The sequence below is a fragment of the Pogona vitticeps genome, chromosome 11 (assembly GCF_051106095.1).
Source record: "Pogona vitticeps strain Pit_001003342236 chromosome 11, PviZW2.1, whole genome shotgun sequence".
NCBI lineage: Eukaryota > Metazoa > Chordata > Lepidosauria > Squamata > Agamidae > Pogona > Pogona vitticeps.
Genome location: NC_135793.1, coordinates 23,728,042 through 23,754,050, shown reverse-complemented (window position 1 = coordinate 23,754,050; position 26,009 = coordinate 23,728,042). Strand labels below are relative to the sequence as shown.

The 26,009-nt window shown below is 45.4% G+C and overlaps 2 protein-coding genes and 1 long non-coding RNA gene across 3 annotated transcripts; all 3 read left to right on the top strand.

Annotated features, from left to right (window-relative positions):
- The first annotated feature begins 916 nt into the window (after positions 1-916).
- LOC140702290 (adhesion G-protein coupled receptor G4-like) lies at positions 917-4,091 on the top strand. Its single transcript, XM_078380824.1, has 4 exons — positions 917-1,550; positions 2,828-2,893; positions 3,457-3,469; positions 4,049-4,091. The coding sequence occupies exons 1-4, from the start codon at positions 917-919 to the stop codon at positions 4,089-4,091; spliced, it is 756 nt and encodes a 251-aa protein (XP_078236950.1).
- Positions 4,092-5,650: 1,559 nt separating this feature from the next.
- On the top strand, positions 5,651-7,322 carry LOC144584486 (uncharacterized). The gene is made up of 2 exons (XR_013538758.1): positions 5,651-5,749; positions 7,064-7,322. It is a non-coding gene; the product is annotated as an uncharacterized LOC144584486 (long non-coding RNA).
- Positions 7,323-9,529: 2,207 nt separating this feature from the next.
- Positions 9,530-24,696, top strand: ADGRG4 (adhesion G protein-coupled receptor G4). The gene is made up of 16 exons (XM_020810299.3): positions 9,530-10,189; positions 10,577-10,709; positions 11,005-11,123; positions 12,205-12,415; positions 14,937-15,102; positions 15,364-15,513; positions 16,713-16,835; positions 17,262-17,307; positions 18,613-18,716; positions 19,691-19,803; positions 20,616-20,884; positions 21,626-21,722; positions 22,276-22,568; positions 22,966-23,064; positions 23,337-23,483; positions 23,976-24,696. Exons 1-16 carry the CDS (start codon positions 9,997-9,999, stop codon positions 24,122-24,124), a joined length of 2,412 nt encoding a protein of 803 aa, XP_020665958.3. The 5' UTR covers positions 9,530-9,996; the 3' UTR covers positions 24,125-24,696.
- The last annotated feature ends 1,313 nt before the right edge of the window (positions 24,697-26,009 follow it).

Below are 26,009 nucleotides of genomic sequence, written 5' to 3'. Positions count from 1 at the left end.
GCAGTTAGCCTTTAATAAAAATGGCAAACATGTTAGGGGAGTCTGATTTAGGTCATATATCCTTGGGCTCATGTGAAGGATGGTTTGAGCTCCACCTTTTCGACCTGAATGTGGTGCACACTCAGGAAGAGAAGCGATTAGAAGTAAAACAGATATCCCTAGGGCTGGGATCAGAAATATGCATTGCTCTCTTAGACGCTGCTGGAATGCAGCTCCCATCAGCTCTAGCCAGCACGGCTAGTGGTGAGGAATGATGGGATTTGTAGTCCAAAGTGTCTGGGGGGGCATATATTCCTCACTGCTATCCTAAAGTCTGGGATGTACAAATACCTGCCGATCGGATTTTGCTGCATTTCTCTGAATGCCGCCTGCATTCCCTTCCCATCCTTGTCCTGCAATAACCTCCACCAGTGTCGAACTGTTGAGCTGGAAGGGACCCTCTGGATCCCCCCTCAAGGAGGCCCCACGGGGGAATTGAACTCCGAACCTGAGCTATCCAGCAAAGTTTGTGAAATTCTGCATAGTTTCTTTCACGTGGAAATCCTCACATCTTTAAAACGGTTTCCTTTCCTTAAAATCTCATCATAGGCTACTACGAGGGTTTCATGATTGTGCTTTATGGAATTGCGGGCTATGCAGTTTGGTGAGTGGCTTGAAACTCCGCTAAAGTTCAGGGGATGCGCTTGAGTTTTCCAGCAGCGAATCCTAAATCTCTCGAATTACGAATCCTAGTATTTCAAGAGGAGGCAGCCATGAAAGTTTAAGTGGTATCAGTTTGCTACAATTGAGTACGGCAGAGGAACTCTTAACGTCCTTGATGGTTGCACATAATTTGATTGGTTTTTCCGATGGCCATTCTCTTGATTAAAAAAAATATGTGACACTATTCTTTTTTCTTATTTCTCTCCTTACCGACATGTTAGAAACGGAATCTCTGAGAGGGAGACAATTGCTTTTCATGGGACTGTCAAACAAATATGCTTCCTTGGACAACCATCACCACCTCCGTGACCTGTGCACGTTTACCGTGTGTATTGATCTCAACAAGACAGAAGAAAGCATAAAGACTTGGGCGCCCTTCTCCTATGACGTCAACAGCTCCTCCACTGAAATGGAAAAGGTGGAGTTGGCCTTGTTGGTCAACAAATCCATCCTCTACGCCTTTATTTTGGGCAACAAGACAGAGTTGGGGATGGATTTCCCAGCGTACAGCATGCATCGTATCTGTTGTACCTGGGATGGGAATAAGAGCCTGTTCGAGATCTTCCAGAACAGCGAGAAGCTGAGGAGCGTTCGGCTCTATAATTCCACTCGCAAGTGCTTGAAGCCGGACGGGACGCTGATCCTGGGCCACTTGCACAAGAACCAGAACGGAAGTCCGACGATCCTCTCCTCCTTTGTTGGCATCTTGCACTATTTCCAAATGTGGGATCACGTCAGAGACCCGCAGCAGATGGCCCGGTGCGACGGAGGGAACGTCGTCAGCTGGCAGGGGGACTACTGGTCCCTGGGCGGTGTGAGAAATGAATTGGCCCATCACCAGCCGTGCGGTGAGTGTGAGATCATGCCTTCCCCACAACACATAGACTCACTTCTAAGGCCATGGAGTCCAACCCCCTGCTCAGTGCAGGAATCCACGTCAAAGGAAGGCAGTCCCATTTTCTCTTGAAGGCCTCCAGTGTCAGTTCCATTGTCGTATTGATGCTCTATTCATTTCCAGATGTTGGTGGGCCAGTGCTCCCACCCCGCTTCAGTCCCTTTGGCCAATGGGATTTGTAGTCTCCGACCTGACCAAAGTCAATGAAGGTGGTGGATGAGCTTCCCCATTCTTGTTCTTGTCAACAGCACATCATGCTAGGAAATGTTCTCTCCCCAAAACAGGACTTACACAGGGCATTTGCGACTGTCTGTGTTCTCAGTGTCGGAATGTGCCTTTTCTTCCACTTCTCTGTTTGTTAGAAATGTTCTTGAGACAGAACTCCAGGGCTGCACACCTCTTTAGAAGCTTAGCTCCCTTAAGAACGTGCTCATATGAGCTTGCCAGAACCTCTGTTTTGCAAAGAATTTATTTATTTAAATTAAATTAAATTAATGTTAATTAAATTAAATTAAATTTACATTAAATTAAATTCATTTAAATTTAATTAATTTAATTTACTTGTATGCTGCCTGATTAGTAATAGGTGCTATTCTTCAAGGTTTACAGTCAGGAGAAAGACAAACAAAATGATATAATAGGGCAAAAACAAAACAAATCATCAATAAAATAATAACAAATAGAATCATAGAATAGTGAAGTTGAAAGGGGGCTTACAAGCCCACCAAGCCCAACCCCTTCCACGATGCAATCATTAAAAAGTGAAAATATAACCAATAGGTCTAACATTAAGCCAAAGCTTGCCTTTATTTCATGGTTCATCACTGAGAGAGAAAAGCACAGGCTTCCTTAGCAAGTCTGATTGCCTTGGCATGGAGCTTTGAAGGAACTGTGCACCTGGAGGCTGAATCCTATTAGAGCAGGCAACACACGTTTCCTTATGATGTGGTTTGATTGTTAGAGCTAGCTTATGAGTTTGTGATGAGAGGCCAAGCTGTAACCTTTGTACCAAATCTCTGGTCAAGGGCATGAGATGGTTCCCACATGCTGTAAAGGTTCTTCATGAAATTTTATTGCTCCTTTTGACGAACCAGGATTTATGAACTGCCTACAACTTAGAACAGGAAGTATCATTGCAGATATAACAGGGAATAAAGGTGAAGCATTGCCAACACAGGATTCCTGGAGATGTACGTTTTGTATCCATGTACTTTTCTCTCTCCTCAATAGGTGGGGAGGCAGCCACCACAGCAGCTCCGCCGTCCACGAGTAAACCACCTGAAGCCACAGTTACAGGTATGCCCTTTTGTAATCATCCTCTTTGAACTGGCCAAGCTGGAAGGGACCCTCTGGATCACTGCATCCAGCTCCTGTGAAAAAGGCCCCATAGGGGAATCGAACCCCCAACCTCTGGCTCCATAGACCTACAGCCCTTAGCTATCCTTTCTGGAAATTCAAGAGGATAGGAATAGCTGGATTTATTGCTCTCCTGTCTTGACCCCTGGAGTGTCTGTTTTTTTTTTTTTTTTTGACTTCTGCTTTATGAAAAGGCTTATCAGAAATTCTCAATATGTTAAGCCCCTGGGGGGTCTTTCAGCGCCAGCCAGGGGAGATATCAAGAGCCTGGGGGCCACTTGCAGTGAAGCTCAGCCCACAAAATAAAACTGAAAGTAAACACACACACACACACACACACACACACACACACACACACACACACACACACACACACACACACACACACACACACACACACACACACACACACACACACACACACACACACACACACAAAAGAATGGTATGGAAGGAAATTAAGATCTAAAATGCTGTAAGAATATCCATAACCATTAATGCAGGCCCTGAAATAAGGTAGGTAAGTAGCAAAATACTACAAGCAAAACACAAATGACTAGGAAAAGGGGAGGGAAACTCTTAACTGTAAGCTTTGAAGATATTGTAGATGAAAATTAGAATGCTACATAGTGAAAAGCACTATATTTTGTTATTCTGTCTATTGCACTCAGTTTGCACACATTCCTTGGTTCGGACTACAACACCCAGAATGCTGCCTGGAGTATTTATTCTTGGAGTTATCACACAGACACACACACACACACACGCACGCACGCGCACACACACACACACACACACACACACACACACACAACATGGCTAAGGTGTGCCTCTGCCTGATTTTCCACAGAGAAAGATTTACTCTCATCCACGCCGAGTCGCTTGCAGCAAGCCCATCAGACGAATGATGGGAGTTGTAGTGCGAAAGCCTCTGGAGGGCTACACTTCTGAAACACCTCCTCTGTGCAGGTCCAGGTAGTACACAGTTCTTCAGAAAGTGCAAATGGCTACCAGGAAAGCTCACAGAAACATCATCACCCACACATGATTCCTGGAGATGTTTTGTGTCCATTTACTTTTCTCTCTCCTCAATAGGTGCGGAGGCGTCCACCACGGCAGCTTCGCCATCCACGAGTAAATCACCTGAAGCCACAGTTACAGGTATGCCCTTTTGTAATCATCCTCTTTGAACTGGCCAAGCTGGAAGGGACCCTCTGGATCACTGCGTCCAGCCCCTGTGAAAAAGGCCCCATAGGGGAATCGAACCCCCAACCTCTGGCTCCATAGCCAGTGACCTACAGCCCTTAGCTATCCTTTCTGGAAAGAAATACTAGAAATGTCAAAGGCTGGTGTTTGAGAAACCCGGAAGAATAGAGTGCAGCCTTTCGCAAGGGCCCCCTCCCCAAATAACACGGTCGAAGTTAAAGACCTTGCCTTAGTTATCAATCCTCCTCTTCCTCCTCCTTCCTGAGAACGTAACTGTGTTTCAAGGCTCCCTCATGTGGCTGCACTAGTGATGTGTTCAGAGTTGCAACTCAGGGTTTTGGGCAAGCGGCACCAATCCCCACACACTCTGTCTCGGTCCATGAGTGCACAAAAACAGGAGAATCTGGTGCCTTCCGAAAGAAAAAAGAAAGCTTGCTTTCCCTGGAAAAGGAGGGGGGAGGAAGGTGATTCAGCCATGAGGCATTGTTATTTATTTTCCTAATAATGCTCATCATTTTTTTACACAACCAGCTTTAGACACCCTTTAAATGTTGGTGGTCAGGGGCAAAACCTTTGTTGCTTTATCCTCATTGCAACCCTGAATTTATTACCTCAAGGGGAGGGGGGGACACCAGAATTTGCCTCACATGGTAAATAGCGAATGTGCCACATTGTGAAGATGCCACCCAGTCAAACATTCTAGAGGTGATCCATCCATCCATCCATCCATCCATCCATCCATCCATCCATCCATCCATCCATCCATCCATCCATCCATCCATCCATCCATCCATCCAACCAACCAACCAACCAACCAACCAACCAACCAACCAACCAACCAACCAACCAACCAACCAACCAACCAACCAACCAACCAACCAACCAACCTGCCCACCTCCCCATTATGACAGTTGAAGCAAACTGCAAATATAACTCCCACCGATGGCATTCTCTCTTCTTCCTCCTTACAGTAAGTTTCTACAACATCCGAACGAACTTCACGGTGTTCTCCAAACAACAACGGGACTTTGATTATTATGATGCTAAGAAGCTTTCCGGAAACCGGGCAAGTAGTTATGATTCTCTCCGCCCTTTTTAATCCCCCCTTTCTTCTTTTGATATGTACATTGAAACAGATCAATGATAAAAATTAACAGTGATCCCTCATTTAGATCTTATCCATCGGCAGAGAGACCCGACTGCCTTTGGTGGCAGGTACCTGGGAATGATGGGTATTTCCTGTGAGCTCCTGCGCATCCCTGATGTTGCAAAGGGGAAGCGTGGATGCTGGGGGTTCTGCCCTGTGACCCCCCCAGCTCCATCGCTCTCTCTGTTGGCAGTGCTGAGAAATAAATCCACAAACGGCCCAGTTAGTGGGGCTACCAATGAAAGCTGACTCCAGGCTCTCTTTGCAATAGAGAGCGTTGTGGTGCCGGCCATATATGTATAACTCCATATCAATGCCTGCAAATTTCTGTACAATGTAGATCTAGATAATGAAATTACACTGAACCTTTTGTCTTTCCTACAGTTTAAGAAGAAACTCAATAATTCTGAATTTGTCTTAACCAACCATAACATCAAAACACGGTTAGTGTTTTATATTTCTTTTTAAACATCTGCCGCTGTACGAGGAACGTAAATGCCCAAGGACAATAGAATTAAAACCCTATAGGAAAACGTCTCATTATTCCAGAGCTTTAAAATGTTCCTTTTAAACAGCTGTTTGTTACTCCTGGAATCTTCTAGCTTATATGACCAGTAAATGGTCTAAGTTCTGTTAATGGTGTAATTTGAAAAGTGTATTTGATTTTGTGATTTTGTTCCAGATTAGAAATAATTAAATAACACATTTAAAGAAAGTACTGTATCAAAAACAGAAAAAAAAACTCCACCCACCCATCCACACACTCTCTCCTTCATATTCCATATACTTTTTTTTGTCCTATATGATATTTTAGGCTGGCTGGATAGCTCAGTGGCTTAGGTACAGTGGTGCCTTGCTTAACAATTACCTTGTTAAACAATGAAACCGCTTTATGATGAAGTTTTTGCGATTGCTATTGCGCTTGCAAAACGATGTTCCTATGGGGAAAAATTGCTTAATAATGATTGGTTCCCTGCTTCGGGAACCGATTTTTCACTAGACGACAATTTTAAAACAGCTGATTGGCAGCTCTAAAATGGCTGCCCGCTGTGCTTTAGGGCTGATTCCTCGCTTTAGAGGCACCGGAAAATGGCCGCCCTATGGAGGATCTTCGCTGAATGCTGAGGTATTTAGCCCATTGGAACGCATTGAACCGGTTTTCAATGCATTTCAATGTTTTTTTAAAATTTCGCTTGACAAGGATTTCGCTTAACAGCGATTTTTATCTGGTTGCCAAGCCAGAGGTTAGGAGTTCAATTCCTCATGGTGGTTCCTATGAGTAGAGCCAGCCTGGGTAGCCTTGGGCAAGCTGCACGGTCTTAGAGCACCCCTAGAGGAAGAGAAGGGTAAAGCACTTCTGAGTATTCTCTACCTAGAAAACCCTGGGGGGGGGGGGGCGGGGAAAGGTTGCCATAAGACAGAATTGACGCATGATGGTATTTTAAAAGTTTGCTGCTTGGTCGCTATTCCTAAAGGAACACGCCGACTTCCTTTCTTATGGCTTGTGAGTCTGCTCCATTCCATCTGATATAAAACAAAACAGTTGTAACAAAAAATCCCTAATCTTCAAACACAGTCATCTACCCTCAGTTTATATCCAGAAACAGGCCTTCGGGATATGGAATTTGTTAAATGTCACCCCTGCCTACGCTACCATCTCTTCCTCCCCATCAGAGGTTATTTAGCCTTATGGCACTTTCACAGTTTTTACCTCAAATTACTACAAAACACGATATTCCTCATTGCTTTTAATGCAGGGTTGATATCCCTCAGGGACGGCTACGCTCTAGAGTAAAGGTATGTACTTTATACACAGTCTTCTCCTCCGATGTAAATGCAATCATCTGTTGTTATCTTTTCTTCCTCGTCATTTCCTATTGTTTTCCCCACACATTTTAGAAATGAATCCCAAAGCTCTATCTTCGGTCTGATTTTTTCCTCTTGAGACAGAAGGAATTGCCATGGAAGCGCCAGAGAATGTACCATGGCAACTGGTTTGAGGTGGTTGGTAGCAAACTTCCCTTATTTTTGTACATTAGGAGGAGGGATCAATAATAATGACCTCTAGTCATACATACAGTAGGACCCCCATATCCACTGAGGATCAGTTCCAACTGTCCCGTGGATACTGAGAAATCTGGATTATAGCAAATGCTATTTCAATGGTGAAAGCTGTACATGGTATGGTCTCTGACTCCCTCTAATGGCCTGTTATGATAATGACACCGTGGGAATCTATTTCTTTAGCAAATGATATACATAGCGTGGTTTCTGTCTCTCTCTAGTGGCCAGTTCTGGTAACTTCATCTTTACAATATTTTTTTCTAGGATTTTTCTTTTAATATTTTTAATATTTTCAGATCGTGGATAAGTGAATCCGCGGATACTGATCCCGCAGATACATATGGGATGCCTGAACCCAACAGATCCAGAACCTTGAAACACATGTTTTAGGGACAGAACCATTTATCCAGAATGCACAGTGGTCCTTTCTGGGTGAAGGTACACAGAAAGGTGTCATGGCAAAAAAATAGCCGGATCAAACAGGATGTCCCTTCATTTTCATACCTGGGAGCATCTGGACCAATACTGTCAACTCAGAAAGTCAGCAAACCTTCAGGGTTTCAGACCGGAATCTATCCTAGCCTGACCTGGAGATGGCAGGATGCAAACCTGATCACCCTTTATAAGTATTCCTCCTCTTCTCGAGAGAAGACACACTATCCATCTTAGGGGGGACTGAGTTTATGGAGCCCCCCTGAGATTTAAATTTAAATGCTTTGTGCGGTGCCTTTAGAGCCGTGCTTCGCAACCTTTTTTTGAGTCATGACCCCCCCAAGTAACCTGAGAGCCCCCCACATTTGCATAAAAAGGCCTTTTTAATGGAGGTCAAGTCATCCCTTCTCAGAAAGGAGAGGCTTCTTGCTCCCCCAAAAGGTCTGTTTCTCATACACCCTTATGTACGTGAACTTCAACATTCCTCTCCAAAAGGTTAAGGAAAAAAATTATTTAACGGGAGCGACAATACATATACGTGGATCCCCCAACAACCCCTCAGAAAACACTCTGTGACCCACTTGGGGGGGTCCCAGCCCCCCTGCTTGAGAGAAATAATGGCAAAATGCCAACCCCATTGAGGGGAGGTAGCCCAGAAGGAGGAAAAGTCATTCGAAGTCTTCCGTGGAACAAATTTGTTAGCCAGTCACTTTTCTTCTAAGCCTGTCTTTCTGAACTCTCCCAATCGCCCAAATTTCGTGAAGATTCGTTTGGTGGTTGCGAAGATCTTCACATTTGGTTAACTCTCTTTGCTTCTTGCTCTCTTTCCGGTGCTTGATGTCTTGTGGAGCAAAGAGCGAAGGCACACAGGCTTCACGAAGGTAAGCTGTGCATTGGCTGAAATAGTGATTGGAAGCATCTCAGGAACTCTTTGGGTTATTTTTGGGGCCGTGTGTTGACTGCAGAGGGGCATGAAAAGACAAACACAGGAGCCCCACATATGGCTAAGCAAGCAATTGTATCGTATTGAAAGGTAAAGCTTCTTCCTCTTCCAGTTCTGCTTCTGCATCAAAATGTTGGCCCTGTGTTGGCTACGAGATTTTGGGGGTGGCTCTATGGGCATTTCTCCTGCTGTTTGGTCTACTATGGGTAGGGTCTGGTTCACTCCTTTTGCCAGTGACCAGATGAATGTTAAGTGCCAGAGCAAACCGACCTCTTCCAGGGCTACTCAGTTTTAGGTGCAGGTAGGGCTGCTCTCTTTTGGTTCATTTCCAGTGCATGCGATCGCTAGGATTGAACCAGAATGGATCCGATTTCCCGTTGGGTTTCTATTTCCCAATGTCACGACGCTTAGCCACTTAATGATATTGGGAAATTAATAACTTTTTCCCCTCCTCCGTGGAGGGAAGAAGCAATGCTTTTAAAAAGTCTGTTAGGGCAGTGCTGATGCACTATATCTTTTAGAAAAAGTTTGTAATGAAGGCCCTGACGAAACATGTTAACCAAGAAAATTTTTAAAGCTTTTCACCCCATAATAAAGACACTACATATTGTTACCTATCCCAGACATCCTGAGATTGTTTCTTCTTCTATCCTTCAGTTTTTATTGGATGTGCCAGTTCCCTACAACTTCTTTCTTTTCTTCCCCAGAAATGTGCTGCTGTTGTTGTTGTGTTGTTAGTACTGATGCGTAGCTTTGTCTGGGACAATATGAGCACTAGGGTTTCAGGACTTAATTTACAGGGGTGGTGGTGAAGAGGGATGATGTTCGTGTGCTGTGTCCCCAGGGAACAAGACTCTCAGAACTGAGGGTGTGATCTGCAAAGATTCTCCCTAGCTATTTAGAGTTGAGGGCCCTGGACGCTGCACTTGTTAGAAGCACATCCAAGTAGATGATGGGTTTTCAAGGGTTGGCTCTTGGTATTGAACCAAGTGCCAGGACTGAGGGCAGAAGCAAGACTTTGCCATTAGAAGCTGAGGTGACTTAAGAGCTAACAGACGTTGGTTCTTCCCACGACAAGGGTTCACAGCTTGATGATTTTCAGCTCCCTTTTCATGCTCTGGTGACTAGTCCTTGGACCATCAGCAGAAGATTCCTTTGCATGTTGATTTATGGACACGGAAGGGGGAAAGGGATAATGTTTTACTACCTTCTAATTGCAAAGCTGCCACCTTGTTTCTGCCCTGGGCCCCAATGGACATAAAGCGCCCTTCATGGCCATATATTGTCTCTTCTGCTTTCAGTTATTCTTCCAAGTCCATCGTTCAAGCGGCTTCCAACCAAACAAAGAATATGATCATGGAAAAACTAAACAATATTTTGTCTCAGAATTACGAAGAGGAACCTCTGTCTATGACGGTGGAGAGCCAAAATGTGTCTCACTTCGGTAAAATAAAAAATCCCTCAGACTTCTGTTATGTCCTCTTTTTATCCTGTCCTAGCTTTTTCTTTGTTCTTCGTAACAACCCTGTGAAGTAATTGAATCTGAGAGACGCAGATCGGCCTCTGATGACTCAGAGAGCTGTGGGGCCTTGGTGAAGGTCTGAATCCAAGCATCTCTTGACTAAGAGCACCCTCCCGCTACCCAGCCTGCGGTGGTACCTGTCAGACATGATGGACTACAATGCTCATCAGTGCCAGCTGGGGATTCTGAGAGGTGTTGGCTCCAAAAGTATATATTCTAAGCTCTGAACTGGTTACTGCTGAATATAGGATGTAGACCTGCACCATCAGATCCAGTAAGAAGGTTCTTCTCTTCTTATTTCATTCTAAGATCCTGAGACGTGCCCCCAATCTACGATCGAGAGCCTATACAAAGGGACCTACACGTGGCCAGAAATTGGACCTGTTACCACAACTCGTCTATCCTGCAAGAAAAACCCAACACAGTCTGCTAGCAGGGCCTGGTGAGTTGTGGTCCTTCTCTTGCTTCTGTCCCTCTGCTCCACTGGCATGGCAAGGATCTGTGGGGTGGGAGGAAGCTTTCTAAAAATAAATAAATGTATGAATCCAAAAAGGATTTTTAAAAAAAACCTCTCATGTACACTCACTATTAAGCACACAGGGGCCTGCTTTACAACATTTGGCAACAGTGTGTTACAAACACAGGTATCACCCCTGTCAAAGTGTTGATTTCATAAGAATAATAAGGCAATGCCTGCTTTTAACACTCATCCCCACCGTGTTTCACTTACTTTCAAGCTTGATCAGTATCAAGACTCAGAAAGCTTACTGGAGAAGACCGGACCTGAACTCTTGCCAGCTGCTGCAAGACTTACCGGATAATATTGTGTCATTCCAAAATGTGACTATCACAGAGGGTAAGGTTTCTTGGCTTACCCTTCGCGAATACATTTCTTGGCTTACTTTGCTTCCATGTGGTTGCGATGTGCCGTCAAGTTGCTTCTGACTTATGGTGAATAACCCAAACAGGATTATTGCAGGAGATGTTCGGGGAATGGCTTAATTTTGCCATCTCTCATAGCCAAGCCAAGATTTGAATCTGGGTCTCGGGTGGATAACACTCTTGATGTTGTTGTTGTTGTTGTTGTTGTTTAGTCATTTAGTCGTGTCTGACTCTTTGTGACCCCATGGACCAGAGCACGCCAGGCCCTCCTGTCTTCCACTGTCTCCCGGAGTTGGGTCACATTCATGCTGGTCGCTTCGATGACACTGTCCATCCATCTCATCCTCTGTTGTCCCCTTCTCCTCTTGCCTTCACACTTCCCCAACATCAGGGTCTTTTCCAGGGAGTCTTCTCTTCTCATGAGATGGTCAAAGTATTGGAGCCTCAGCTTCAGGATCTGTCCTTCCAGTGAGCACTCAGGGTTGATTTCCTTCAGAATGGATAGATTTGTTCTCCTTGCAGTCCAGGGGACTCTCAAGAGCCTCCTCCAGCAGCACAATTCAAAAGCATCAATTCTTTGGTGGCCAGCTTTTTTTATTGACGTTACCTTTCATGTTGTCATGCTTTGGGGACAAAACCAATCCAGCCCTAGCTTTATTGGTACAAACGTGTTCGTTTTTTTTTGGAATGGGGTTTGTGACATGCTGTAGTGCAAATACAGAAAGGGAGCCCCAATTTTTATTGGAGGAAAGGTGACCCTCTTTGGTTAAAAGCTGTCTCTACAAGTTGATCTCCCCCTTCCTTGAAACGTCCACTTTCTTATGTTGACCTCTTGTGTTCTGCTGGAAAACACGGGCATTCAGGACCCTGGACAGTTCCTGTGAAGAAGGCAGCTTGTGGCTAAGGGTCTTAGGTTTGCATCTTCGGTTGGCATGCACTTTCAGGGGTGGGTGGGTCTGCCTCTTCCCCAGAGGGAAGAAGCCCTTAAAGGGTTAATCCTTTGGGTGTTGATCGTGGTATTCCCTGCTTCCCCCTTGCCTCCCAATCTGTTGCAGAAAACGCTGAATACGTCGCAGATCACATTTTGACGTTGTTGAATTCTTCGGAGTTGAACCAAGAAGAAATCCAGGTTCTTGTGAGCAAACTGACTGATATTGCCAACTGTGAAGAGATCAGCCTGGCTCTGGCCGGGAAAGCACTGCAAATTATAGATGCTTTTCTGCTGAAGGGAGCCAAAGTATCAGGGGCACAGAAAGAGCTGAGCAGGTAAGAGGGCGAGAGGATTCTTTGCTGAAAGCGACGTAAGAAGAGCACGGTGGATAAAGGGGATAAACAGTTTCCTAGAATCATAGAGTTAAAAGTCTGCCTAAACGAGGAATTTCATATGTATATAAAAAGGATTCCAGCTTTCACAAACCAGAGCAATCTTCTATATATACATTTCAAAATATGAGAATGAAAAAGACAGGGAAAGGAAAGCCTTAAAAGAGTACGTAAATCCAAAAGATAAGAAGCATTAAGCTGTGTCGTGATCATTTCGGGAACGCTTTCCTCCTACAAAAAAACTTCTCAAGCTTTCTTCGGAGTAGGAGTTTCCATACAGTGAGTTCTCTGTTAAATTAATCCTTCCTCCATCCCAGATGGATGTGTGTGGGGGGTGTCGAAGGAAGTGCAAACCGCCGAGGGTGGCAAAATCCCGGGGCTTGCATCTTAGGGGCAGAAAGAAATTTCATTGGGGCTCGCCCATCTTCACGAAGGCAGCGTTCTCCTCCTGCGGAGGCTTGTGGTGGGAAGGAACACACTTTGGTTTCGAACGCTGCCGTAGCTGAGCATGTGATCACAACAGTTTGGTCCAATGAGATCTGTCTTCTGGTGACCCCACAGCACATGGGGAAATGTACGGCAGCCTGAACCCACTCAATGGCCAAGTTAGACCTGTTTTGAGGTCCATCTGTAGGGCTTCTACTTTGGGAGGCTAAGCTAGAGTGCTTCTCTGGCCGACACAGCAGTCATTTTAAGGGGCATTGCTCCTGCTAAAATGATTCTTTCTGGTGCTATGGGGCGTGCGCCTTGGCAAGCATCTCACAACAACCTGAGAGGCTTACAAAATCAGGATGGATGGAAAATGCACATGGTGGTTTGAGAAACTTGAGATGATCAAGACTAAGAGATTTTTTTTTTTTATTTCTCCTCCAGACCAGAGCTTGGAAATGCTACATTTTTAATTTCCTGCTAAATCTGGGGGCAGAAATGTAATGGCAGAGTAATATTTTCGAGTTCTCTTTTGGATGGGGGCGAGATTCCTCCACCTTCACTCCCAGATCCTTGAAAGGAGAAGTTCTCCTTCTTGACCCTGCGTGCACGAGGATGAAGCAAAACGGATTTTCTTTTAGAACAGCAGAGAGTGGTTCGCCTTTACTAAAGGCTAAAGGGGAAGAAAATTAAAAGAAAATTGAGAGGCAGCTTCTAAATGAAAGCAAATGCTCTCCGCCTCCGTCTGCTGACACTTTAGCACTTCTCTTGGTGTGATTTTTCTGCGTGTAGCAGATGGTATGAAAAAATTGACTCGGGAGGTAAGATCCCAGTGGCCACGAAGCTGACGTCGCATGGGTTGATGGGGCCATCCTTGTTTGCAAAGGCTCTTTTGCTAAGTAACGGTGCAATCTCCTAAATCGGAGACGCGCCAGTTGCAGAATGGTGCTGGAGGCGGCTTGGAATGGGGAGAGACTTGTTCTACTAGCAGACCCTCCTTCTGCTTGGCTGATCTCAAGAGGAGCCAGAAAAAAAGGAGTGGAGAAGAATGGTAGGATCAATGAGGAGCTGTGTCACACCAGATCCAGCTGTTCTCCAGACCAAGGCCACAAGCGCTTTGCAGCCACAAAGTTAGGTCAAGGTAAATGTGGCTTTAGAGTAGTGGTGCCCATCCTTGGGTCACCCGGATGTTCTTGAACTAGCATTCCCAGAAGCCTTCACCATCAGCTGTGCTGCCAAGGTTTCTGGGAGTTGTAGTCCAAGAACAGCTGGGTTAACCAAGGTTACCCAAGACTGGGAATGCCGCATGGGAACCATTGCCTTAGATAATTTCCTTCCAACATCACTAAATGCTCTGTTACCTCTGGAGAGAAGTTTCTAGAACATGAGTTCTTATCACCAACTGACAGGGGTAACTCATAGCCCATTCGTTATGTAGCACCTTTCTGAGATATTTCGTTATAGGCTGGGTAAGCAGCCCAGATTCCCAGTTCTGAATTAAAGGTTCCCCTTGACGTTGAGTCTAGTTGTGTCCAACTCTAGGGCACAGAGCTCATCCTCGTTTCCAAGCCATAGAGCCAGTGTTTGTCCATAGAGCATTTCCGTGGTCACGTGGCCAGCGCGACTAGACACGGAACGCCGCTACCTTCCCACCGTGGTGGTACTTATTTATCTACTCGCATTTTTACATGCTTTCAAACAGCTAGGTTGGCAGGAAGTTCTGGGTTAAAGCTGGCACATCTGTCCATATACACCACACGATGAGTGTGTGATGGATTACGCAATGAGTGCATTTTTAAAAAATCTGCCAGAAGTAATGGGGAGGCATTAGTTTTTATATGCCGTTGGGAGTAATGGAGATGCTTTACTTTTGAAAAAGTGGATTTCTAACCTCTGGAAGTGAATAGATAAATCAAGAGAGAGAGATTGAGAGGAAGTGGTGGCAGATATCATAAAATAAATCGGAGCCCACAGGCTGGTTGTGACGAGGGTCCTGAAATGAAGTGATTGTCTGTTTGCTTTCTGGGTTGTCTAGCGTCTTGCAGCTAATGGAAAAAATAAGTTTCAAGCTGGACTTTGACGGAAGAAATGAGTCCATTGTCTTGCCAAGACTGGCCATGGCTCTCGTGTGTCCAGACCCCGTGGATTTCCAGGGGCTCGCTTTTGGGGTTACATCGTACAGCTCAAACCGATATCCAGAGGTAAGGAGCACCCTCTAGACCGGCCCTGAGTCTATCACCAGCTGGTACCCATAGAACCAGATCATAAGCATTTTAAATTCATGTGTGAATTCCTGAATCAGAGTTTTCTGGTCAGTAAAGGTTGAAGTAAAAATGGATCGGTACCTCCATGGGCTTCATTGGGTCCTACGTACCAGACGTCTTCAAAAGACAAAATAGAATGAAGAAGAGTGATGTGGGATTTGGGTTTCTATGGGGAGATGATGTTGGCTTCTCTTCCAGCTAAATATCCGTCAAGCTCCCTTCACAACCGCCGTAGCGTCAATATTTTTGCCTCAGCTACTGAAGGATTACTTGGAGGTCCAGTCTTATGACCCAGAAGACCACACAGAAATCCAGTTTAGTTTCTTCGGTGAAACGTCGCTGTTTCAGGTAAACTTTTGCTGTTCTGTGTTTTCAAGTCCCTTCCAATGTTATGTCAGCCCTCACTCCGGTCTTGCAAACACAAGGCTCATCTTGCGCATTTCATGTTGCCTTCAGCGTCTCCCAGTATCCTTGTCTTCTCCAGTAAGTGTTGCCTTTCACAATGTGCACAAAATAGAAAATAGTCTCTGTTTAGCCAAATTTGCTTCTAGAGAGAGTGATGTGACCTTGCACACACTTACTGGGTGCAACCAGCAAATCGGGTAGCCCTGAAACAAAATGAGTAGATGAAGACCTAAAGCAAAAGAGGTATTTCACCCACATCCCACCATCAGGAGAAAGTTCTAGAATGGCCTTTCCTGCTTCATCTGGCCTTCAGCCTAGCTTTGATGGCTTCTAGCCCTTCCCCTTCCTTCCTTCCTTCCTTCCTTCCTTCCTTCCTTCCTTCCTTCCTTCCTTCCTTCCTTCCTTCCTTCCTTCCTTCCTTCCTTCCTTCCTTCCTTCCTTCCTACCTACCTACCTACCTACCTACCTACCTACCTACCTACCTACAGTACCTGGATGGATTTACAAGGTAAATTGTACAAAATAACTCCCTTACACACAGACCAATTTAGGCAATGTCAACAAAAACAGAACTAATCAGAACAGAAACACAGAAACACAGATATTGCATGTCAGGGAAAAACAAAAATGAAAAAGATTTAAAGGAGGCACAAATGTTGTGGTATCTTCAAGGCTGACTGCTCTGTTTTAATGGATCGAGGCTGCTGCTTCAGATTTGTATATGAAAAACTCAGATTAAAATACAGCAATTCGTCTTTAAGGTACCCCAACATTTTTGCTTTTTTTTTTTCCAAACGATAGGCCTGACACCCATCTCCATATTTCGGGTGGAATTCTCCCTGCTCTGTGTGGACACAAAACATTTCATGGAGGCGTCTCTTTTCCCTGAGGAAAGGTCTGGCCATTTCTTGGGCGGAGAGGATGGCCACTAGCAGAACGCATAGCACAGCCTTGTCAGGACGTTCAGTTTGAAAGTCAGGACGTATCCCTGTTTGGGACCACAGATCGCAGAAACCCATAGCCGGCGGGACTCCTGGCCACGACAGAAACAACAGACACCACCCCAGATGAATCACCCGTAGGAACACCAGGGACTGCAGTGCTGCGGCCCCTTTGACCGGGCTCCGTTTCTCTCTTCCCAGGACAGCAGCTGCGAGGATCAGTTTCTGAACAGCTACGTTGTGGGCGCCAGCCTCAAGAACGTATCCGTCCAAAACCTCACGGTGCCCATCAATATTGTGCTGCAACACACAACACAAAACAAAGTAAGTGTCCTTTCGCCTCGGTGAGTTTTTTTCCCCCAGAACCACCTTTCCCATCTCCAACTTCCTTAGCCTTAATTAGTCAGCCCTGAAGTGCCCTGCTCAGCATGACTTCTATGCAATGAATTCTTTCTTGGGAAATTTGAGTTTGTGATCACAGAGTCTTGGGATGGGGAGTCCTCTAGGGCAGCAGCTCCAGTAAGGGAATGGACTTTTTAAAACAACAACAACAACACATGCTTATTTAAGGATGCAAACAATTTTCTCAGAAAAGTGGTTTTTCTGGGAAATGGCTTTTTAGAGTGAGGCGTGGACACGAATCCTGGCAAGCTTCGCGAAGGGGATGAATATTTCCTTTCCTTTGAAAAGGCCCCCCGAGAGGCTCTTGATTAAAGAACGTCCTACACAGTCTCCTTTTTTTGCTTCCAGGAAAATGCCCAAGTGTACTGCGTGTTTTGGGACTTCAAGAAGAACAGTGAGTATTAAAGAGCTCCAGATGGTCCATCTGTTTCAGCGTCCTGATTTCCCACGGAGCTTGGGGAAGTGATCCCACCAGCTGGAATGGTCTAGGAGGGTTTGGGGCCCAGAAACTAACTTTTTGCAAGTGCTGGTTTCTAGGAAACGGCCGTCTGTTCTTATCTGTTGCTCCTTAGTTTGTGCGTATGCAAACAAGGCTTATTGCCTGCTCTAGCTCTCCTATTAGCCAAAGTCAGCATCGCAGATCTGGGGCCGGGCTAGCAAGAATAGCTATCCAGCTTTTCATAGAATCACAGAATCATGGAGCGGGAAGGGGCCTCTAAGGCCATCTAGTCCAACCCTCCTACTCAAGGCAGGAATCCAGATCAAAACAGATCCGACAGAGGGTTGTCCATTTATCTCTCGAGTGTTGGTGCCCATGAGGTCATGGTTTCCATTGTTGTACTGCTCTAACAGTTAGGAAGTTTTCCCTGATATTCAGCCTAAATCTGAGATGCTGTCACTTGAACCCATGATGACATGTCCTGCATTCTGGGATGATTGAGAACAGATCCTGCCCCTCCATTGTATGACTATCTTTCAAGTATTCCTCCTGAGTTCCCCTCCTTGTTCCGCTGTCTTGGAGAACAGAGCTGCGCGGGCGAGACAATGAACTCTGAGTTCTTTCAATGTTGCCGAGGTCCTTGGATGTGGTAGACGGCATTTCCTCCCTGTCAGGGTTCAATGGCTAGTCTGATTGGACGGCTGCAATCATCTCTCCCTGTCTTCATCCCTCTTCTCTGTGCATTTCCCCTCTTAATAAAAAAGTTCAGTTTGCAATTTAAATGAGAAACAAACACAGAGACGTAACAAACAATTTTTTTTTTTGGGGGGGGAGAATTAGACGTGTCCCAAGGCAGTGCCCAGCTTATGCCAGTCTCTTGGTTTTCAGAGATATTTAAAAACAGAGTGTTGCATCTGAGCGTTAAAACGAGCGTGCGGAAGTGGGATATGTCTGTATACAAAACGATGAGTGGATGAGAAAGAGTACGGAGGGGGTGGTGATAAAGGGAAAGGACAGAGAGAGGTGATGAAGTTACAGAGAAAAAGTGGGTTGTCTCTGGAGCTACAGAAAGTAATTTTTTTTAAAAAAAACTGTAACTTTTCCAAGATTGGCTAGGCAACCTGCATTTCCCTACCACTAGCAGACCCCCTGATTTATTCATCCTCCAATGTTCCATGGGGGAAGCCTACACATAGTGATGGGGAGAAGGTGGAATGGTGAGCCGTGGGTGAAATAGCTTCTTATATTTGCGCGGTGCAGGTGGATCTGGCGGCTGGAACAGATCAGGATGCCAAACGAAATCCTCGGGTGTCAATTATACCGTCTGCAACTGCCACCACCTGACCCACTTTGGAGTCCTGTTGGTAAGTTATTGCTTAACCCTGCGTCGGACGGGCTGAATCACTCAGTGAGTTGAGTTTTTTGGCTGCAGAGTCAGAGGTTGGGAGTACGATTCCCCCATTGAGGCTTCCTGAGAGAAGAGCCAACCTGGGTAGCCTTGGTTCGGCTGCTCAATTCCAGGGCATCCTCAGAAGAAGGGAATGAAAAGACCACTTCTGAGTATAGTAGAACTGCAGTATCCATGGGGGGATCAATTCCAAGCTCCCTGGTGGATGCCAAAAAACACAGAAGTATCGAACGCTATACTTTGCACAGTCTTGAGTGGCCAGTTTTGGTGAATACACCCTGGAAACACATATAGATGTGGTCTTAACTGACCAGATAGGCGGGGTATAAGTAAAATAAAATAAAATAAATAAATAATAAATACATAGATAGGTATTTCTTTTTTTTTTAAATTTTAGTATTCACAGGCAGTGGATAAATGAATCAGTGGATACTGATCCCGTGGATAGGAGGGTCCTTCTCTACTCTGTACCTAGAAAACCCTGAAAAAGAGTTCTCTTGAGTCAGAATTGACTTGACGGCATGGGATTATTATCAATCCCGCACCGGAAGAACCGTTTTGCTCCTGTTTTCACAGGGGTGGCGGTGTCGCAATCTGGGCAGCAAAATTCACAAAGTCTAACCCATTTTATGTGGCCTAGGCTTCTGTGGCCCACAGCTCTCTTTCTCAGATGCACCTTGCGCCAGAAGGAAAGGGTTAGGGCCCCTGAGAATCCGTGGCAAATCCGACATGCTGGCCTTTAAAACCGGTTTCTCTTTTTAAATGCTCGGGACCCCACCAGCCTACGGCTTGCTCACTTATGGATGGCTGCCGCCAATTGCACCACGCACGGTTCTTCCCAAATCTGGTGCCTTCACACAAGTTCTGTGCTCCAATCTTCTCAGTAAGTGTGTAACTAAAGGCTGTTTCCTTCCATCCTCTTTTTCCCAGGATGTCTATCGGGAGCCAGTTGACAACCCGGTCCTAACTTTGATAACCTATACAGGCTGCGGCATTTCCTGCATATTCCTGGGCTTGGCTTTAATAGTGTACCTTTCCATCGAGTGAGTTGTTTCGCTCTTTCATTGATTGATTGGTTGGTTGCATTTTTACCCCACCCGTCTAGTGACAGCGCACTACTCTGTGATAACGAGAAATAACAACCCATGTACACCCAATTGGGGGGGGGACCATGATGAAGAAACCCTAGAGGCAATGGCAGATAAAACTCACTTGGAAACACATGTGTCTGGGGAAGTATTGCAGTGGGGAGATGTTACCAAAGGCCTCTTTGGAAATATCAGCTTTCACCTGTTTACTGATGGCCAGAAGAGAGGGAGTTTGGTGAACATCCACAGCCAACGTTGGGGCCACCACCAGGAAGGCATGATTCCTTGTAGTTATTTTCTAAGCCTCTCTAGGGTGACAACATGCAGTCACGAACCCTAGATAGACTGGGTTGCCTTATTGGGGGGGGGGACTTGTTACTTTCTCTACACCTGGGATTTACAGATGGGGAGGCCCAGATCTACTGATGCATTTCCTAGGCGATTTGCATTAAGACTATGGATCTCCTGGTAAGGTTGGAAAGAAATCTTCCTGACACCTGAAAAGATGCTTGTTGCCAGTCAGAGAGAACAATCCAGGGTGAAACAGACCGATCATTTGATCCTGCAGAAAGGCCACCTCCTTTGCTGTCTGTTTGGACAGCCAGGTCTGCAGCTCCTGGATCGGCTAGCCTTGCTTTATCAGATTCTGCAGGTTACGTTCCAGAATCTTTACACTTCTCTACGCAGCCATCCACGAAATCTAAGAATGTGAAAGAAAGGCTGCAGCTGAAGAAGACTGAAAGACCTTCTTCCTTTTTCTGTTCCAGCAAGCTCCGTGGAGACTACCCCTCCAGAATTCTCGTCAACCTTTGCTTTGCGCTCCTGATGCTGAACCTCACGTTCCTGGTGGACTCCTGGCTCGCCTCCTTCAACAACTATGGGCTCTGCATCTCCATAGCTGTGTTCCTACATTACTTCCTGCTGGCGGCCTTCACCTGGATGGGCCTCGAAGCCATTCACATGTACTACGCCCTCATCAAGGTGTTCAACACTTACATTCCCCGCTATATCCTTAAGTTTTCCATAGCTGGCTGGGGTAAGTCTGTAGATTTATCTCTTTATCCATTTGCTTCAGTTCTGTCCTACCTCTTACCCACCATCAAAGGCTCGAATATGTGATATATCATCCTCTCCTCCTTTTTATCCTCACAAGGATAACTTGTGACGCAGGTTGGCCTGAGAAAGCCACCCTGGGGGCCAGATGGGTTGAGTGGAGATTTGAACCCCGGCACCTTGGACAGCTCCTGTAAAGTCTGGATTAAAACCCGGAATGGATTCATTGCACCTCTGAAACTGGAGTTATCAGAACTGCCACTGATTCAGCCTAAATGGTTCTGGCAAAGCCAGACTCCTAAACTTGGTAGTGCCAAAAGCCCTGTATTGATTTCTGGGGACTTTTCTCAGGTTAAGGTTTTTATACAAAATCAGATTGCTACCTCCACTGGTTTAACCTCCTTTCCCAGTTATATCGGGCTGCTTCCTATCTGTTCTGGGCCTCAATATAACATTCTATCCTTGCATATGTATTTTAACAACTGTGTAGAAATACTCCTTTTTTGGACTACAGATTCCAGAATCTTGTGTTAGTTGGGGGATTCTGGACCCTGTAGTCAAGAAAGTAATCCCATGTTCCGGGATTCCCTGGAGACACTCATGCTCCCTTGCCATGGGGTCGTCCAGGCACATTTCTACCGATATCTATCTGTTTTTTTCCTTCTAGTTTGAGGTTAAAATGCCTTTATTTATTTTTTCCTCCTTGCCTTGTATCTTCCACCAGGAATTCCAGCGTTGATGGTGGCTATCGTCCTCGCTATAAGCCCAGACTTTTATGGGACCAGACCTGTTTCCAGCAGCGCCAGCCCAGAGACACTTTTGTAAGTCTTTCCGCAATCCTCTCTTTTCATAAGGCAGAAATCTCCCCCGAGAGCAATTATATTGTATTTCCAGAAAGAACCACAATGCTCTATATTAGCCATTTCTCTCCCTTGCGCTCCTCTGCACACTCTCTTTCAGCCAGAGAAGCATCGCTGTCCCTACATCACAAGGTCTCAGGAGAGACTCCAACTCTCAGCTGTCCATCCCCACCATTCCTTTCCATCAATGAAACACCTACTGGCAACTATCCTGTTGACCAGCCAACGAAATACAGTAGGACCCCAGTATCCGCAGGAAATCATTTCCAATCATTTCCCCATGGATGCAAAAGACTGCAGATATGAAAAAACCCGTCTATAACATGGTCTCTGGCTCCCTCGAGTGGCCAGTTCCAGTAATACACCTTGAAAATATGCATTTCTGATTTTGTAAAAAAAAATTAAAATATTTTCAGGCAGTGGATGCTGAAACCGCGGATACTGATTCCACGGATGTGGCAGTCCTCCTGTAATCAAGACATTCATAACGTTGTTTTCCATCCTCCTCCCACAGTTGCTGGATTAAGAATGATGTTGTCTTCTACATCTCCACGCTGGCTTACTTCTGCCTGGTGTTCCTGATCAATGTCGGAATGTTCATCACGGTCCTTCTGCAGATTTATACCATGAATAAAACTAACCCAGTGCAGGAGCAGGGCCACTGGGGTCACAGTTTCCTCCGCAACTGGAAGCGTGTGGTCAGCTTGACGTTCTTGCTCGGCTTGACATGGGGCTTTGCCTTCTTCGCCAGCAGGCCCGTGAGGATTTTTTTCCTGTATCTCTTTGCCGTTTGCAATACTTTGCAAGGTAAGCATTCTCAGGATGTAGGCAAACGTTGGGCAAGGATCGGGTATGTCTTTCGGCGTGAGGTCCACCATCCATTTCAGGGAAGTTCTTGGGAGTCGCATTCCAGTGGCAAGGGGTGCCAAAGGCAAAAAGGATGCGCACGGAAAAGTCAGCGTATTTAACTTAGAGCTCCTCCTGCCCTCAACGAAAGCATTGGCATCTCGTTTGGCTGAAGTGAAAAGAATTGCTGAGTGGGGGGAAAAGATCGGCGGTTCATTTCGTTTTGGCAAAACGTGTTGCCCAAACAGAATAAAGAACTGGACTGTGAAACAGTCCTCTCTCTCTCTCTCTCTCTGTGTGTGTGTGTGTGTGTGTGTGTGTGTGTTTCTAGTGATGGCGGTTTCCTTCCTTCTTTTAGGGTTCTTCATTTTTCTGTTCTACTGTCTCATGAAGGAGAACGTGAGGAAACAGTGCCGGATTCACTTCTGCTGCGGGAAGTTCCGTCTCAACTATTCTCGTAAGACTGATTTTTTTTCATCCCCACCCCTTCTTTCTATCTCTCCCCCCCCCCCATTGCCTCGATCAATGGATTCACACAGTTCTTCTGACAAGGGCTGATCATCATCCCCTGTGGAGACCAGTAATGGAGTGGTAAATTCAGAAGTTTAGATGCTTACCCCGGTTGCCCCCCCCCCCACAGCCACCACCATAGTTGATTATATTCCTTTGCAGAATCCTTTGCTTCGAAAGTGTATTAGCCTCAATGTCTACCTTGACATCTAATTCCAGAATGGAGCAGTTCTGCCACAGCTTTGGGGTACCCTTCTCACCCGCGGGAACAGTCGTCCCGGTCCTTAAAGTCTTACGCAACCAGCTCAACCTCCAATGGCTCAAGAAGTTTACCAGGATCTATTCCGGACATCGGTGTCCAAACGGGTGAGTAAGAAGCTTGGGAAAATTCACATTTTTGGGGGCGTGGGGGGGACTACATTTACTAGAAATCCTCTGTCTAGCCCTGACCAGATTCTGGGAGTTGTAGTTTTTAAAGCCACCGGTTTCTGGGAGCTGCAGCATTTTTAAAAAGTGATACTGTATTTTCAAGTTCCGGCAAAGTAGGTATGCTTGATATGAAGTCTGGGAGCATATGCATCAAAATGTATAATCCTGCAGCAGCTGAGCGGATTGTATGATTTGAAGCTGTAAGGGGGTGTATCTCATTTTTGACTGCTTCTCGGTGTAAAGAGTCTTACAGAGGTAAACACACACACACACACACACACACACACAAGGAGGTTTCAGATGAACCAATCATCGTAGGCCTTCAGTACACCTCCACTGACTGATTAATTTAATTTAGAACGTAAGAACAGCCCTAAAATAGAAGTTCCCTCAATGCTGAAAATTGCTCCTTGTTTATTGATTTCCTAGATCAAATTTGGTGCAACACTGACTGCACCTCCATGACTTACCTGAAGCCCGAGCTTCCATGTGGGGGAAGAAGATTGACAACGGGTGCAGAGCTACACGGCGCTCACAAAGCCAAGATTTCGCACTCAGGTCAAGTTTCGGTCCAATGAAGACTTCATTCTCTCTACAAACCAACGTTTCCTATGGACCTTTTGAAAAACCCGGTTGTTGGCTTTCTCAAAGCGATTGCATCGAACTGAGTCCATGTTGATTCCCTAGATTAGAATCTCAGTGGAGGGATTTTTGCCAAAGAGTTGAGCGAGCATGCGTTTGGATCCTATGCTTGCACAACTCACGATAGTTCTTTGACATGACCTGTTCTAAGCAGAGTCCTGATCCACTTGGAGCCTCATCGAACCAGATTTGGAGGACAATGGGGGGAAATCAAGTATGTAGGGTGGAATAATAGCTTTTGTTCAATATAGCGATGGTTGAGTGGAGAAGATAAATCAAAGAGACGTTCATAAAAATCGTCGACCACTGGGGCAAATGTGAGTTGGAACAAACGTGTTCAGACATGTGTGAGCCCAGAGAGTTGAAGGAAAACTGTAGGACTTTGTTTTTTAAATTGCTGTGCCTCCTCAAAGCTACGAGAATAGATAAACAGAGCCGGAAGAAGAAACACCTGGACCAGGTGGAGGGGACCCAAATAAAAAGTTTGAATAAAAAGTGCACTCGGCTATATTATGAGCAAGAATATAATCCTTTAACATCCCTGGCAATTCCACTCCCTTATTTTAATATCCACCTCAATCAGGCTCATTAGACACCTAAGCCGTCTTTTGATAATTGCTCTTTTGTCACTTGGAGCCTTCTTAACGAGATGCACTCGTGACGGAGTGATGTCTCAATGGCTCCCCATTTGGAGAAGCGACAGATAAAAGGATCTTTTATTCAAGCGAGCGACTCCTACACACTAATTAAGAGATGATGGTTTGGGAGTTGGAGGATGAGGAATATTAATGATCATATCTCAGGGCGGGGGGGGGACTTTCTCTCGAAATTCGGCGGCTAACTCCCCGAAATGGTTTGGGTGGACGGGGAAAGGCAAGCAGGGTTCGATCGGTCACCTGTCCAGGCCATCATCAGGTAAGACTTTAGGGCTTAAATCTGGAATCCCACTCGGTGGAAGGAACAGGAAGACCCCGAAAAGACCTATGGCACTGTCTAAAGATGAAACCCCATGAAATGATGATGTTGCAGGAGGGCAGATAAGCCCCCCTAGACCTTTCGTGCTGTTCCTGAGACCCTCAAGTACTCTTCCTGGGTTACTGTACCACTATCCTCGGGTCCAGGAATCACTTACACAAGAACAGTTTTAGCCAAAAATCAATAGGAGATAATATAAGTTCTGTGGCTTGGTCCACACTTATTGACCTTTGTGTATTTTTATCTGTTTTATTTACATACAGTTTTTGTGTTTTCAGCTCATTGCTGAGATAAGTGCACTGCACTAATGGGGCAGTATATAAATGGAAGGAAGGAGCTGTAAACAAAACTCTAGGAGATAAACTATATCAAATACAGCCCCTGCAATAGATGCAGCACTCCAAATTCCTGCGATTGAAATCTGCGATCGTGAAGCTATTTTCTCCAAAACCGTTATGTGTCCTTTAAAAAAAAATATATATGAAGGGCTCATTCAACCTTTGCAGCTAACGCAAGAGCAGCAGGCTTGGGGGAAAGTTGCAAACCGCCTGGTAAAAGACCATATGCCAGTCCTTAATTTTAGTCACGTTTTTTTCACATTTATTTTAATATCCTGTCTTTAAAAGCCGTTGGAAACACCGACCCCGTGAGCTCCCTGTTTTTTGCAAAATGCAGAACATCCATTATTTGGGAGAGAAACATTCAGTCACTACAGCTTCCCATCTTCCTCCTAAGTCCTCGTTGCTGCTACTCCAGAGTGTATCATTTATGCTTCAAAGACAGCATTGTTTAAGTTGTCAGCTGAAATGAAGGCATATAATTTTAATGATGAGGTGTGAATAGTAT